Source organism: Trachemys scripta, chromosome 1, assembly GCF_013100865.1.
Source record: "Trachemys scripta elegans isolate TJP31775 chromosome 1, CAS_Tse_1.0, whole genome shotgun sequence".
In the NCBI taxonomy this organism is placed as follows: Eukaryota; Metazoa; Chordata; order Testudines; family Emydidae; genus Trachemys; species Trachemys scripta.
Window position 1 is genome coordinate 162,813,338 of NC_048298.1, and position 17,094 is coordinate 162,830,431.

General features: G+C 40.8%; 1 protein-coding gene across 2 annotated transcripts in view; it reads left to right on the top strand.

Moving 5' to 3' along the window:
- Nucleotides 1-17,094, top strand: part of CRYBG3 (crystallin beta-gamma domain containing 3) — a 136,569-nt gene that overhangs the window by 96,819 nt on the left and 22,656 nt on the right. For both annotated transcript variants that reach the window (XM_034791429.1, XM_034791436.1), the window contains 5 exons: nt 3,140-3,276; nt 5,648-5,774; nt 6,289-6,321; nt 11,837-11,946; nt 12,461-12,587. In XM_034791429.1, coding sequence (XP_034647320.1) covers nt 3,140-3,276; nt 5,648-5,774; nt 6,289-6,321; nt 11,837-11,946; nt 12,461-12,587 — 534 coding nt within the window. The remainder of the gene's footprint in view (nt 1-3,139; nt 3,277-5,647; nt 5,775-6,288; nt 6,322-11,836; nt 11,947-12,460; nt 12,588-17,094) is intronic.

Consider the following 17,094-nt stretch of genomic DNA (forward strand, 5'->3'; position numbering starts at 1 on the left):
GAATCTGTGTAATTTGCAGGCAAACTGGCCATGCCTCCCTTTTAACACTGGCAAACCCTCCCTCTGTACTTGTGTGGAGAAGACCACTGAGAATTGTGTCCAGTGGCATGCGGAAGGTGTTCAATTTTTCCCCTCTAACAAACACAAACTGCAACCCACCGGGGTCCTTTTTTTATATAATCTTGATTAGTACTTCTCTGAACACCTATTTTGTTTTCCTTTTAGCTAAAGAAAAAGTGTCCTGTTGCTCCTTTCCAGATTGCTATATGTCCATCCCTCACTGCTAATCCCCATGATGTAAAATCCTGGTGGATAATCAGTTTTTGGCTAGTCGACTACTTCTTCTTTTTTTTTTGTAATTAACCTAATGTGCGCATCTTACATTTTTACTAAAAATAGTCCATCTCTATAAGAAAAAATGAAAATTAATTGTCAAATAAATCCAAAAAGCCTTTGCAAGATGTGCCAAGAAAACCCATATGGAGAGTTCGTTGTGGCTGAATATATTCACTCACAGATCAGAACGGTTCCTTCAGCACCTACTAAGGAGGGATTGTTTAAGTACCCCATCTGGCAAAGATTAAAGATGTTAATGGACATGGGCACACACTTATAAGATTATATAGCTTTTATGTCCGTTTGAAACATCTATTACTACATAACATGAACTGTCATCAGCTCTAAGGTGGAAGGTATTAGTGTTTTGACAGTCACGAAAGGTCTTGCTGCAAAACTAAATTTTCAAATGTACTGGCAGCTGCATTATCAGCATCCACATTTGATACACTAGTATCAAGGACTGTGATAGGGAGGGAATGAACAAGGGTACAAAATCAATTTATCAAAAGAGAGAAGAACATTGTGAAGAACTGGTTCCTTCAATAATGTTTTCTTCGTGTGTAGAACATTTAGCTTTTTCTCTGCCTTGTAAATCTTTTTTTTAAACAATTTTTCAATTTCATGTTGCCTCTTATTCACTCTTTTAGCCATCAGGGAAGATTTCTAGGTGGAAGTTACAGGTAAAATGCAGTTTCTAGTTTATTACCAGTGTTTTGGGAACTGGGCAGTCTTTTTTTTTTTTTCTGTAAAGAGCGAGAGAGAGAATCTGCAATGAAAGATTTAGGAAAAAACACTTCATGTATCTCCAACAGAAATGCATAGTTCTGGTTTTAGTAAAAGGATACTTCAATAAATTAAAAAAAAGAAAAGACAATAGTTCAGGGGCAAAATCTGACCAACTTTAATTGGTCTAATGCAATCTGACTGCTTTTTCAGAAGCTTGGCTAAAGTATTTCTTTTCCAGGACAGTTAATCCAGTTGCTTTTCACAAGCACTAAATTCACTGAACAAAACATTTAGAGGTTTGTGGGGGGTTTTTTTTTTTTAAGTAATCTTAAAACAAAACACTGCCTGTTTATATTGGATTTACAGGGTCTAACTTTTAAAAATACATATGCAAATTTCATATATAATTTACACCTGCAGTAGCTGCAACTGTTTAAAAAAATTAAGACAGTTATACTTGTCACTTGTAAGTTTGCTATAATCAGTGTAGTCGTGTTTAGCCACATTAAGCCCTGATCCTGCAATAGGTCCATGTCATGAATTACTCATGCAGGCAGTCTCATTGCGGGCACTGGAGTTCCTGAGGAGTGCAAGGGTCTGTCCACACAGACATGGCTGCATCATCAGGGTCTTAGTTTGTAAGCTTTATGAGATAGATATTTGTCTAGCTCTGTTTTTACAGCACCTCTTGCAGCTGGTCCTGATCCAAGGCCTCTGGATGGTACCATAATATAAGTATTTAAAAATAATAATTTCAATGGTAGTGTACTGATGTGTGGCTGATGGAGATCTCAGATACAAGTTGCTTGAGCTCCTTATAACTGAAACAAGGTTTCTTCACTATAACACAAGTGAATATTAAAGGAACACTGTAAAGTAGGTTAGGTCCAGAATTTAGTTTGTGTTTAAAAATGAGGAGGGGAAAGTTTGTTACATTTTTTCAAAAAACAAAATCTAACCTTACAGACATGGTTACATTTATTTTTTAAACTTTACATTAGTTTTTTTTATTAGAATTTAAACAAAAAGGTGAAACCAGCTGGTAATTTTTCATTATCCGAGCAAAGAGTGGATTACAAAATAATGAGCTGGCTAATTAGTTAAAAATAAATAGGACTTTTAAAACTGAGTTTGATTGAATAATCTAAAGCTGGGTTAATAACCTGGCAAAGGGAATATATTAGTTTTAAAAACATAGGGCCTTTTCATCCAGCCCTATTTAAAAAAAAAAAAAATTGCGGGAGGAATGAAAGGGGAGGAGTCTTCACCAAGGTTCCCATAGCCAAATCTTTTCCCCAGATTATTTTTACATCAGAGTCGATCCCTCGTGTTCCTGCTGGAAAGATAGTTTGCATCCCAGTCCCTCCTCTGCTCCATGCATGCAACCTGGAATCCAAAGACTCCTCCATTCAGAGGAAGGGTGGTGCTAGAGAGGTATCTGACTCTTCCTTTCTGTGAAAGCACGGGGAAGATCCTTGAGTTCCTTAGCACCTAAATCCCCTTTGAAAAGGGGCCTCACTTGGCATGCCTAAGGCCTGGGCTACATCTAAAACTTAGGTTGACCTAGCTACATTGCTCAGGGCTGTGAAAAAATTACACCCCTGAGAGACCTAGGCCCCAGTATAGGCACCACTACCATCACCCTAGCTATCGCTTCTTGGGGGGGCGGATTTACTACAGTGACAGAAAAATCCTTTCTTATCAACGTAGCAAGTGTCTACACTATGGCACTACAACAGCACAGCTGCGGTGCCATAGCTGTGCAACTGTAGCACCTGTAGTGTAGACAAGCCCCTAGCTGAATGCCTTGTAATCACTTAAGTGCTTTTGAAATTGTTATTCCTAGGCTACAATTCTTCCCTCTAATGTGGTTATAGATTCAACTTGCCTCATCCATACTAGCATTAAAACAACATCATTGAACATGAATGCCCCTAAATGTGGCCGGCCTCTGTTTGCACATAGTTATACTCGCATTGTGAACAGTCCCATAGAATCCTTTGCTAGATTGTATGTAATAAGCTGCTGCTAAACTGTTATGGTATTTATCCTAACTTTCAGCATTGCCTTTTAGGATTTCATAGAGTCATCAGTCATGCTTTTTGAGTCAGATGAAGAAGATGGGACGGTCATGGTCAATCAAGATATTCCTGATTTGGAGCAGGCTGGGTTTGGCCAGGAGATGAGATCAATTCATGTGAAAAGTGGAGTGTAAGTCTACTGCAAACCTCATAGACTCATAGACTTTAAGGTCAGAAGGGACCATTATGATCATCTAGTCTGACCTCCCGCATGATGCATGCCACAAAAGCTGACCCACCCACTCCTGGAATAATTCTCTCCCTTGACTCAGCTGTTGAAGTCCCCAAATCATGATTTAAAGACTTCAAGTCGCAGAGAATCCTCCAGCAAGCGACCCCTGCCCCATGCTGCGGAGGATTCTGTATGAGATGCTCTTTGAATGCAATGATTAAATGATTTGCCTGTGCATGGTGTTTTCAGATTTCTTATTTGTCATGATGTACTTCAAATGATTGATAAGATAAGAAAGATAAGCATTTGGGGGCCAGGGGAACAATCTTCGTGTTTTCTCAGATGATAGAAAATGTCAGTGTCTCCTATGTATCTTGCTCTTCTGCTCTGCATTGTTGCAAAGGGTTTGGGTTTGTTTGTTTGTTTGGCTTGTGGGCCCTGACCTTCAGGGATCTCTTGGAACCTCACCCCTTTGAACGCTCCCTATTACTACATCAGCACTCCAATAAGAATCTGGACAAGCCCGATAGTTTACATGAGTGCAGTTTCTGCTACTGGTCTCTCTCTTTGCGGACCAGCTAGAGCCACAGACCTGCAGTGGGATACAGATAGGCACACCCCTGTATCTGCATGGAGCCCATTGGCTTCAGTGGTGCTCAGCATCGGTTCAGGGGTCTGTCTGCATAGATCTAATTGTAGAACTGCGACAGGATCTCCAGCAGGATTAGCTGCAGAGGTAATGTATTTAGGAAAAAAGCATGCATCACACCATTCAACAGCCACCAATGTAGACTGTTAAATAGACTCTATTGTTGGATTCCAAACATTGTTAAAGTGCTCTCGGTCCTTGTCAGCACTGCAGTTGATAGTGATAGTAACACTATCACATGACCACATTTCACAGATCTAGGGCCTGATTCTGCAACCCTCACTAGTGTTACTGCATTGTGACTAATTTGTGTTAGTAAGGGTTGCAGAATTGCCAAGAACCACCACAAATCTTACCAAGTAAGTCTGGCAGATTACTAAGAAGCATCAAAAGCCTCACCACCTTCCACTCCAAATGCAACATGTATTTCTTTGATTTTGCTTTTGGTAAGAGAAATTCATAGGACATTGTACATATATTATAGTAAATTGAATTTCGAAAACCACCACTCAGTTCCCCTTGGGCAAAGGGAAAGAGGAACAAAACCATGATGTCACAGATGTTAACTGAGCTGATTAATGCACTGCTGTGGATGACACTTAGATACTGTGGTGATGAGGCCTATATAAAGACCTGAATAGAACAGAGTAGACAGGGCCCATAGTTTGTATCCTGTTTGTTTACAAATTCTTTGGAAATGATTCTTTTTATCTGTTTTTCATAAGTTTTATATTTTGTTCACTATGCCTCCCCTCCTGTCATAGGCAAAGACTCCTCCCATTTCCCCCTGTATTTCCTCTCCTTCCTTGAGTCCTATGTTGTAATTACTCTTTCTTCAGGACGCTTCCTCTGAGGTTCATCAGCCATTTGTGTGGTTCCAGCCATCTCATGGCAGCTTGAAGCTTATTTAGTTCGGTTTGAAGTGTTTTATCTGGTTCCTTTTCAGGTTACTAATTTGCTGGGTTGTGCCAGTAGCTTTCAGCTTGTTTAAATATAAAACACTGAAGTAAGTTTCTTAAAAAAAAAAACCCACCAGAGTATAAAGAATTACACAGACTCTGTAAAAGCGGACATGGTCAGCAATGTGTGCATGCTCTCACTCTTTGTTGTGTCCACTATAAATATTTTCTGTTTGCCTTGGATTTTGTAATCAAATGCAAGGGAAAGAAACACAAATAAATTACCAATCATTGCAAGAGTCCCTTTATCTCTTCCTGCCAAGGCTTCCTCACTTGCTTCCCTTCTTTCCTTAGAATAATCTGACTGGAAGAGTTTGAGGGGAGCCCTGTCTGGGAGCTAGGTGGGAAGGTAAAGGTTGAGGGAGCAGAGAGGGACTCAAATATTTGACAGTTGAATATCCAGCCTCTTGGCTTCCAAGCAATCTCTTATTTTATGCTGAGAAATTATCTGAGAAGGGGGAGAGAGATCTAATGCTGCAAGGATTTGTCAAGAATATTTTGTAGACAAATAAAAAGTAGAAAATCAGGAGTGTGCCGGGTTTGTGACTCACAAGACATGTTTTATAGTCTGTTTAATTTCATATCAGGTGGACTGGTAAAGCATTTAAGAACCTTCTGGAAAGTTTGCTATTTAAGATTAATTTACTGATAACTTTTTGTAGTGCCATATTGAAAAATAGGATTGTGTATCACAGTTCATTTCTTGTGTGTCACTCCTCAGGTGGGTTGCATATCAGCAGAAATATTTCTGTGGAGAACAATATATACTGGAAAAAGGAAAATATAAATGCTTTTTAGACTGGGGAGGATCCAATGAAACCATCATGTCAATTCGTCCCATTAAGTTGGTGAGTTACCGTAATTCATCAAAAAGAAAATTCAAAAAGCAACAAGAATTCAAAACTCTGGGGATACAATGATTTTATTGTGCAGCTTACGTAATAAAGCTAACTTGTCTATTCAATTGATGAAAGGTTAGAAGAAAAGAAAAGATCCTCACAGAATTCAAGGAAACTGCTAATTATGGGGACTGAATCTCCCATTTATTCTGCAGTGCAAACTCTGTATCAACCCAGCTCTCAACAAGAAAATGCTAGGAAAACTCCACAAGGAGAATTTAGCAGATTATGTCCACAAATGGAACATAAAAACCTAATTTACCACAAAACATGTCTGTTGCCTCATTAATAACTTGTCATGTATTTTAATCCTTTAACTTTCCTATTACTGTCTGCTAAAACTGAGCTATAGCTTATTGTTTTCTTCTTTTCTTTTCCATTTCAGTCCAGAAAAATAAAAAGGCAACTTGCCTGTTAAAAATAATTGTAATGTTTATATTATTTTTATTTTTTTAATATGCAGGAACCACTTGGAAAGAATGAGCCTCCACATTTGGTATGTTCACATCCTATAATGCCATTTCTAGGAGTAAATTGCATATTATTAAGCACACATGCTTTATGTTGAATTTCCCCCCTGCTGTCTCAGATAAGATCTTCACTATCTACTGTACAGTGACAAAGCCACCTTTTACTTGAGGAAACCAGTAGACACATAGAGGCTAAGTTAGCCAAGAATCTCATTCACTGTGGTGGTCCTGTTCACACCCTTTTTTGTTGTGTCCCCATAGTACCATCCGCTCAATAGGCTTGGGATCACTTTGGATCTGTATCACCATTTCTTTTCATGTTCTTTCTTTCAGTCTCTCTGCCTCTCTGGAAATTCACTGTCACACTCATTTACCTTTTTCTACGTGGGATATTGTCTTTGCATTGTAATTAATATGTCCCACTTTGTTACTGTAACTTCTTAATATCTGAAGTGCAGAATTGTGAAACTTGAACTGCAGAAAACTATTCACAACCCACACACAATTAGCTAGCTGTCATTTGTTTTCCTACAGTGCTGTTTTAAAAAATAATATTCTATTTTGGCAATTCTGCAGTTTGTATCTACACTTCCTGTGTGATGGCGTGATGAGGGCAGTTTTGCTAACTCCTTTCAAAAGTACATGATCTTTGCTGTAGCTGCAATTCCCAGCTCACACTCAGCTTCCCTACCCTTCCCCCCCCCCACCCGCTCACTAAGTTTGACTGAGCACACACTAGTGATTTAATAATATAAAGGAGAGCGCTTTATAGCAAATCCTAATATAAAGTTAAATATAATTTTAGTGAAATTCTATAACAATATTGCTTCATTATAAGAGGATTTCACTGTAGCATGTTTTTGTTTTCAGAGTGGCTTAGTTTGGGTTTCCATTTTTATCAGAATTTTTATAAGATTATGTTAAATCCATAAAAACATTCTTCTATGTCATCTTACTAAATTTAGAAACCTCTCCACATGCTCATGCTCATCCAGAATCCTTATCTGCTGAGGATTCTCTTCTAGCAGAGCACATCTCAATTCCCTTATATTTAGTTTGACTTCTCTCCTTCTTTCATTAGGCATTCTTTGCCCACAAAGAAATATTCGTTGTTAACGCTGTATCTTGGGGAAGAGAAGTGCAGTGGGATATGAACAGTAGAGTTCTCTCTTTCTCTCTCGCTCTCTCTTTGTGTCACTTTTAATAAAGAAAAGTTTAGAAAATCACATATAAAGATACATGTTTTAATAAACAGCCCAAAACCTGGAAAATCTAGTTTAAGATATCTTAGGTATTTTGTCATCTAGATGGGATTTTCAGTATCCTTATTGCTTATACTTGTTTTGTTATACACACCTACACATGGAAAATGTACACATTACATTACTTAGGACAGCCTGACCACACCCTTTCTTTACTCCAACTATGTTCAGGTTCTAAAATGTTTGATTTACTCAGGCTTGCAGGAAATATTTTCTGTCTAAAGACATAAATGGTGTATTACTTTAGTCTTAAACACTGATTTCCTGCCAGACACATTCATTTGGCTGTTTGCAGCCAAATCCAAAGAAGCCGAAACACTTTCACACAGAAGGCATGGTAAACCATTTCAGATAAAATAATTGATTGAAAAATGAAACCGGTACCAAACCAAACTTTTTTTCAGAGATTCCAGATAGTTTTAATAACTTTTTATCCCCTTCCTCGACTCTGTTCTTCTTCAGAATATGTCAAATGCTGTTCCTGTGAGTGTCTTAGAGCAGTTTTGCAGACCCAAGCGATTCAGATGGTTAATATAAGCATACAAACATGTGCATGTTTCTCCAAATCTTGGAAGATTCTCACCCATCAGCAGCAAAGAGACTATTTGCAATTGATTCAACCTTGCAATTCTTTCCTTTCACCTTACCTCCCATCCCATCCCATCCACCAGTACATCAGAAAATTATTTTAAAAAACAAACAAACATACTTGCTGTGTACAAATATGCATGCCATGTCATGCTGCCCTGATGTCACTTTTGCCACAGGAAAAAGTGCTGGAAGGGTTAATGTGATCACAATCTTGAGTTGTTACAGGACCTCTGTGATGAAGCTAAGGAAAGAGGAGAGCATGTCACTGCTGTGTTAAAATTGTCATAGTTACCTTAGGGGACAAACGTACTTTATTATGACTAAGGAGTTGTGGGAAACTTGTTAAGATTACTTACTGAATCAGGGTAAGTAAAAGACAGTGTTTGAGAAAATAAATCTGTCCTTTCCTCTTCTAGTTTAAAGATAAAATTACAATGTTCATGTTTGCAACAGTGGCTAAAGATGGCTCACCAGAGTCAGAGAATCCTTAACAGCTGGATGCTGAATCTTACAAGTTTGAATCCTCAGTGTAGGAATATAGCTCTCCACATATTTTCCTTTCTATTGTAGGCATAGATACTAAAATAAGGAAATCCTACTCTCTTTCCATAAGAGAGAAACCTTGTCACTTGCTGTTGCTTTCAGCTGACCTTAAGTGTTATATTTTGAAAACTTGTAATAAGTGGTCTTGGTCTTTTCATCTTTGCCAGGCTCCTTCATAAACTACATGCATATTCCAAGTAAGACTAAAGTTTCCAGGTTTAAAATACAATAGCTATATTCATTAAAAATAAAACAATATTTTTTCCTTCACTCTCCCAAGGAAAACTAAGCTCCTTTCATTAATCTGCCTATGGTACTTGGCTTGCTCAAATACTTTAGCAGACCCCTATAATTATTTATGGTAACTTTGCACTGTGTATCTTTCCACTTACTGCCTGTTGAGTTTTTAGGAAATGGAGCTTCATGGAGCAAAAGGGCTCTTTTAAATCTGTCACATCAGATTTAATATATTTTAAGTTATAACTAGCTGCATTTGTGGTCAGACTGTACAAATGCAGTGGTATCACTAATGGATCAGTTTCTTTAATTGTTCTGAAGTCAGAACCATCAAATCTCTCCATTCAACTGTTTTCTTTCTATTCCTTTTGAGAAAAGAACATTTTTCTCAGTTTATTATTTAAAATATACATGGTATAACCTTCCCTGTCACAGTCTTTCTAAAGCTGTCACATAGCCTGGGGCACAGGCTGTACGGAGGGAGTGTCAGGCACCAAACTAGGAACTTGGAGACCTGAGTTCTGTTCCTGACTCTGTCACTGCGCTGCTGTTTGACCATGGGCAAATCACTTCATCTTTGTGCTTCAGTTTTCTGCATTGGTAAAAATGGAGAAAATGATAGTTACTTTCCTCTGTAAAGTGTTTTGAGATCTATGGATGAAAAGCACAATGTAAGTGTAGCCTAAATATCAATGTTATGCTCAATAATGCAGTTTCAAATGTATCCAACAGTGTATTCAGCCCATGTAGCTGGCTTGTCTTATTCAATTCACAGTTGTGTGTCACGTAAGGGCAAGATTAAGCCCTTCTTGTTCTTTGTAACAGGAAATATATTAGTGTTTTGTTTTGTTTTTAAGAGACTGTTTTTCCATAAAACCATTTTCTAATATGTGGTTTTGGCTTTTTCTCAGTCTCTGTAGATTGGATTTTTTTTCTTTGGCAGGGAGAGGGGGGCCACTTTGGGGCACGAGTGAGGGAGGAGCACTGGCAACAACATTTTTCTTCTGTGTTACAGAATGCTGTGTCAAATTTTAGTGTGAAATTCGCCGCAGTACAGAGAGGCCATGCAGGGCTCTCTGCTCCACGTATCTGTTGGAGGGTGAAGTGGTATAGAGGCCCCTGCTTAGAGCCTGTGTACTGGAGTGAAATTCTCCCTTATAGAGGAAATTAAACAAGTGTTTTTGTGGCACCAGAAGTCAGTTATAAAATAAGAAATAAGGAGCTTCCCTCAGTCTTTGAAATACCAGGCAATTTTCATAACACCTGATAAAAGTTGGTCACATCACCTGATAGTATGTACCATCCATTGCACCCTCTCTTAATTAAGGCATTCCTAGAGGCAATCTACAAAACAACTTGGATATATCTGAAGACTGAGAGTCCTTCTGGAGTATGTGATTCAAGTGTATTATAAAATGGCACTAGCACTCTGGAAACAAAGTTTTTAGAGTAGCGGTCAGATTTCACACGTGTATGCCGGGTTCCATTAAAAATCAGTGGTCAGTGTTTACCAAGGATTCCCTAATCTTAAAATGGGAAATACCATGGTAAATTCAACTAATTCAGATGGTAAATGTCCAATTTTGAATGGCACTGCACAACAAATAATCCACTATTTGCCTATTTGTATGTATTCAAGCCATTCAGTAAGACACTCCGAGTAGTACTTTTCTAATGGATTATTGGGTCCCTAACAAATTCTCTCTTCAGCCTCATATTACTAAGGCCTACAGTAGTAGCTGGAAAAGTATACTGCCTGATCCTACAAGGTGCCTTCAACTCCCACTGATTGCAGTGGTACTTGAGTGTTCAGAACCTTGCAAGTGGCGCTCTGCGTATCATGGGGTCAAGGTTCTAATCGCAGAAACCATTGTGTCATGCGTTTACCAGGAGATTAGGCATAGCATTAGAAAATACATTATGGGGAGCGATCCTGCAGTGGGTTAAGAGAATAAAGTACATGACTAAATGACATCTGAACCCTTTTGTCAAAAACAATGGTAGAAATGCAAAGCAGATTTCTTCATCCTTTTTCCTTAATTTTTAGTTGTATTGCTCTTGCTCAATAGATTTCAGCACATCAGTGGCCACCTAAAGTGACCCATTATCCAGGAACAAATAGTACCTGAGGGGCACAGAATTCTTAGCTTCTTCCCCACATTGTAGACCATTGGCTGTATTCTGCTGTAGATTTTGTTTTTAACTTCTTTTAAAGCAGCACTCCCTGTTGATGGAGAGATCGACACACACTTCCTGGGCAGGATGTAGTTCTAAATGGCTCCAAAACTCTTTGCGAAGGATATCTGTGTGTGCAAACTTGGTTGGGTTGGAATTCAGACACTCCTGACATAGCGAGTCCTACCAGAAATTCTCGTGCAAGCTTTTTAAATAAGATGTCCTCTCTGCTCAGTGTGATCACAGAAGATTCCGGGGCACTTTTTTTTAATGTTCTGCCTTGGTATCTTTACACCAGTATTTCCTTTCCCCTTCTTGTTGTGCTCCAATTGGTTGCTGACCTGTACCCAAAATCTGGCTACATCTGAGTGGTGCTGTATATATAAGGCCAGATTTTTCAGTCCTATCATTGTGCTTTCTCTGGAAACACTCCTGTTACCATAAAATGAATATATACTTGCTACCACTGCCATTGATATCAGTAGGAGATCTGCCTCCGTTAAGGACTGGAGAATCTGCCCATAGTTCATAAAACGCTTTGGGATCTTTCAAGAGGAAAGGCGCTGTAGAAATGTAAGACATTTCTTCTCTTGGGAGTCCATTAGATTTGCATTAGTACTTCTGTAAATTGTATTGATATTTCCCTGTTCCTGCAGCTTGGTCTACTTATAGTGATGATGATGAGTACATTTGCTTTCTAGTCATCATATTTTTATTGTTGTTGTTCTTGTAGCTCAAAGCTTTCAGTAACACACATTTCCAAGGAGCATGTGTAGATTTCACAGCAGAAGTTTCTGATTTTACATCATTCATACCATGTTCTTTTAAGGTTCTTCGGGGATGGTAAGTGTGTTGTTTTACCCATCACCATTTAAAGTAGTTAGAGAGCACTTTTTAACAGTCATTAAATTTCAAATAATCAAACGTATCCAGTGCATTATCATCACGCTCCATATCGTCCTATACCTACTCTCTTGCAACCTATTTTGATAACTCTCTTCTTTCTGATGGAAGGGAACTTAATGCTTTTTGCTTTTCTATGGGAAAATCACACAATTGCTGTGATTTGAATCTGCCTTTATGACTTGTTCAAAATTTCAGGGACTCAATAGAGTAAATCTAGCTGCATTCCATTAACCCCAGTTAAAGTCCAGGTTGAGATTTGTATACCATGTGGAAGAGCAGCAGAAGCAGAAAATCGAATCAATCTTTGGTTTCACTTTTTTTATAATACCACTTTAAAAAACAAACAAACCTTGTTTTGTTTCTCATTCCCCTAGAAAATATTTGATCTTGAGAGAACTTGTTAATAACTGACTGCATCAGTTACATTTCTTTGTTATGTTTGTTCTTTCAGTTGGCTCCTGTTTTACCAAGGGGAAATTGCTGAGAATCATTGTGTGCTGGAAGAAGGCCTCTACACTGACCTCACTTCCTGTGGCTGTCCAACAGCTATACTCAAATCCTTCAAGCCTGTGGAATATGTAAGAGTTTTATAGAAAGAATTCTATTATAGAACTCTTGCCCTACCTGGTCGTATACAGCAGTGATTGTAGTAAAGAACAGAGTGTGAGGCTCAGGAGAAATCTTAAAATTGGTTTTTAGGCTTGTGGATTTTCTCTCTCTCTCTCTCTCTCTCTCTCTCTTCCACCCCTCCCCCCAGAACGTAACTCTGTTTTTGTATGAGCTGAATTCATGTTTGCTTTTTCAATGGTCCTTATAGAGCATCCCAGCAAGATAGTAAGGTGTAGGTTTATACAAATGGAATATTGTACTTCTGTCTCATTATGGGGTTCCCTTTACAGTTGCTTTCCCAGCAGAAATTCAGATTTTAACAAAAATACTCTGCACAAAAGAACCTGTAAGCTACATTACAATGCATAAAGCTGCTAGCATGATGATAAATTTGCTAGCCATAATTTTAGGGGAATATTTTACAGAAGTGTAAGATTTGCCTTTTCTAAATGGGCATCAAATTATGTGTCACTTGTTAATACTACTACATTTTGCCATCCAGAATAAAGGTTTATATTTCTGCTGCAGATTCAGTATACAATATTAAAACATCTCAACAGATAAAACCTTTTAAAACCACATTTTAAAAGTTTACGAGTTGGTGATATTTATTAAAAATGTCAAAATCCTTTTTCTAGCCACAAACAAGTTTAAAAAAAAAATTTGATGGGGTGGAGGGTAAGGGCGGCAAGGGTATTTGACTGATTGAAGCGTTGGACCAGATCCTGGCTGGTGTAAATGATCCTGGCTGCAGTGACTTCAGGGAAGCTACACTAGTTTCCACCAGCTGAGGATCTAGACCTTGGACTTCATCCCTAGTCCCTTTAGAATCCCTTGATGAGGGGATGGGGCTAACTCAGTGAAAACAGGGGTTTAAAAAGCCTGCTCCTAAGCAACCACAGTAGTTAGCGAACAGGACAGGAGCTAGCGAACAGGGGAGTTTTGAGAGGGAGTGAGAGAGCCAGATACACCTAATAAACATTCTCTAAACTTAGGCCAATAACATCTCCCAAAGAAAAATAACCACATACAAACAAAGAACAAACAAAACCCTGCAATAATAAATATCATGTGGGCAGAAGTCCAGCAGCAAAGTGGGGGCTACCCAGTTTTTTGCACTGAACGCAGCATGTACATAATCGTGAACATGCTTGTGAGCAGGTGGCATGTATGCATTCGGTGCAAGCAACTCATGGCCCTCAGAGACAGAGTACCAGCTCTTGAGACCAGAGTGGCTGAACGGGAGGAACTAAGGGAGACAGAGAAATACATAAATGAGACTTTCCGGGACACAGTCCCATCCTGCAGTCCGACAGCCTCTGTGCTTTTGAAGAGGATGAAAGTATTGAGGAAGGAGAACACTGAGCCGGAGCAGAGGAAAATAATCCCATAGTTGGGACCCTCCTTCCAGATGATATCATGGTATCCTCTTGCACTGAGGATATCTCTCTGGGGGAGGGGACCACTGTTGTTAGGAAGAGACAGTTAATAGCAATGGCGGATTTGATTATTAGAAATATACACAGTTGAGTTTGTGATGACCGTGAGAACAACGGGTACAAAGGTTGCAGACTCTAGAGACATCTAGATAGACTTATGAGCAGTGCTGGGTCATTTACAGCTGCATAATTGCTAGCCTGGGCATCTGACATTCAGAGTTCTCTGTCTCCCACTTGATTCCTGACACACTTCCATCTTGTCCCAGTATACAACTCCAATTGAAGAGATAGCTACTGAGAGCTGGAAATGAGCATCTTGCTAAGTATATATTCAGGTTTAACAATCCCCACCTACAGTTTGTAACAGTGTGTGTGGTTTTTGTAGTGTTGCTACTTGTCACAAGATTTCCAGGGTCATCCAACCATTTTGGTGGTGAGCCTGAAACGTGCAGCGGGTCCCAAAATATCAGACGTTGCAATGTTCCATCATATCATGGGCCTTTTTTAACTCAGCATAGCAATGTTGTGATGTGGGCATACAGTTTTGTGATGTGGTGTGGTAATGATCACGCTGTCATGATATGAGTTAGTCTCTGGGAGCAGCTTGGAAATACATCATCTCTAAGACTGTGACTTGTGTGAGGACAGTCTGACCGAGGCAATGATTTGTTGATGTCAATAGGCTACTGAACTGGGAGAGAAGAACAGGCTTTGATTAGTACTTTATATCTACTGAATTTTGTTCTGACTTATGGCTGTTCAAGATAGGCTGCCAGATATACTTGGATGTGTTATTAGGAGCTTGAAAATAATTTCTCTGCCTGATGGTTTTCCTGATTTAAGTCTGGCAAATATATTTTTCTGTTTCTCCCGTGGAATTTAAGTGAACGTGGCTCCACTTTGGTTGGTTCGTGTTTCTGTACTAGTATCTCTGAATGAGCATGTCTTTCAGAACAAAGGTCACTATTATGATCATGATGATGATTGGCTGGGAAGTAGCAGAGCAAAATTTATTGTAAGTTCATATATATATGGGGGGTATTCACTTTTTCCAAGCAACATGTGGGCTGGCCCAAGCATGTTGCCTCCATGATGAATCCTGACATGATTCCCAAACCTTGGTATCATTTGTGGTAGTGTCACCAAGTCAAACATTATGGCAGAGTCTTAACACCTTCTCGTTGCACTACTCTAATCCTCAAGCATGGAGGGGGAGCATGTGTCTATTTCTGTTCAAAGCTGGACTGGATGAGCAGATATATTGTCTGAGAACTAAAAACATTCTTGAAATGGTTTTAAAATGCCCTAAATTGAACGGAAAAATTCGAATCTCTCTCCCTATCTCCTGTCTTCTGGTGATTGATCAGATTTTGTCTCCTGACCTCGGAGAGTAGGAGAGGAAGGGAAGGAATGGTTCCTTTTGGTTACAGGAGCCTCTTTCCCTGACTGGCTTGCTCCCTTTCTCTTCCCCCCTCCCTCCACAAATTAAAGGTTTCATTTAGGCCTTACCTTTTTTGTACTCTGCTTTCCACTTCCCTCAACTCAGGCTGAAGGAATCTGGCCTCCTGGGAATGTCTAAGGTAATAAGAGTGTAATCTATAGGCCATTGGGCACAAGCCTATCTATAGCTTGGTAATCTCTCCTGTAGGGTTACCATATTTCAACAATCAAAAAAGAGGATGGTGGGAGCCCCGCCCTAGCCCCGCCCCTCCCACTTCCCGCCCCCTGACTGCCCCCCTCAGAACCTCCAAACCCCCCCCCCGCTCCTTGTCCCCTGACTGCCCCCTCCTGAGCCCCCTCATCCTAACTGTCCCCCTAGGACCCTACCCCCTACCTGTCCCCTGACTGCCCAAAACCTTATCCACACCCCCACCCCCTGACAGATCCCCAGGACTCCCACACCCCATCCAACCACTCCCCACCCCTTGACAGACCCCCTCCCCAGAACTCCCGACCCATCTAAACCCCCCAGCTCCCTGACCCCTGACTGCTCCGATCCCTCTCCCCACCCCTGCCCCCTGACAGCGCCCCCAGAACTCCCAGCCCCCCTGCTCCTTGTCGCCTGACTGCCCCTCCTGAGACCCCCCCCATCCTAACTGCCCCCCTAGGACCCTACCCCCTACCTGTCCCCTGACTGCCCAAAACCTTATCCACACTCCTGCCCCTTGACAGCCCCCATCCAACCCTCCCCCTGCTCCCTGTCTCTTGACTGCCCCCCTCCAGAACCCCCCTGCCCCTTTTCCGATCCCCTCACCCCCTTACCGTGCTGCTCACAACAGCGTGTCGGGCTCCAGGCGAAGCCCGACATGCTGCCGCGCTCCCCCATGGAGCGCATAGCCCGGTTCCCGCCCTCGCAGAGTGCTGCGGAGCGGCGCGCTGGGCAGCAGGGGGAGGGGGAGCAGGGGGAGGAGCTCCAGACTGCTGGAGGCCCGATGTGAAATGGCCGTGAAATGGCCGGCGATCTGCGAATGCAGGGAGCAGGAGGGAGGGAGAGAGAGAGAGGAAGGGAGTGATCTGAAGCTGCAGGGAAGAGAAGGGGGGAAGCAGAGGAGGGGCTCTGGCTGCCGGAGCCCCGTGCGAGTGGCTCGATCCGGCTGGCTGCACTGTCAGCTGTGCCGCGCTCTGCATAGGGGGGAAATCCGGACATTTACAAATTCCCCCCCCCCCCCCGGATGCTATTTTTAAACTCAAAAAGCCGGACATGTCCGGGAGAATCCGGAGAAATGGTAACCCTACTCTCCTGTGCTCGCTGAGCATCATGGGAAGGGAAACCAGAGCCCTGCAACAGCAAGGAACTAGTCTAGATTTTACTTGAAATATAAATTTGTGATACCATGAGCTGCTTCTACTGCTGTAAAAAGTGCAGCTTCTGCACGCAAGTGCCCACTAAATTTTTCTTAATGTTCTGGTTTGAGTGGGGAAGGATATCAATGTAAATATGTCATTCCAGCAAAGTAAAGTATTTCATAGAAATACAGCACAGTAGTACTCCTAGAAGCTGTGACTGCTCCATCACAGCTGCTATTAAAAAGCCTCT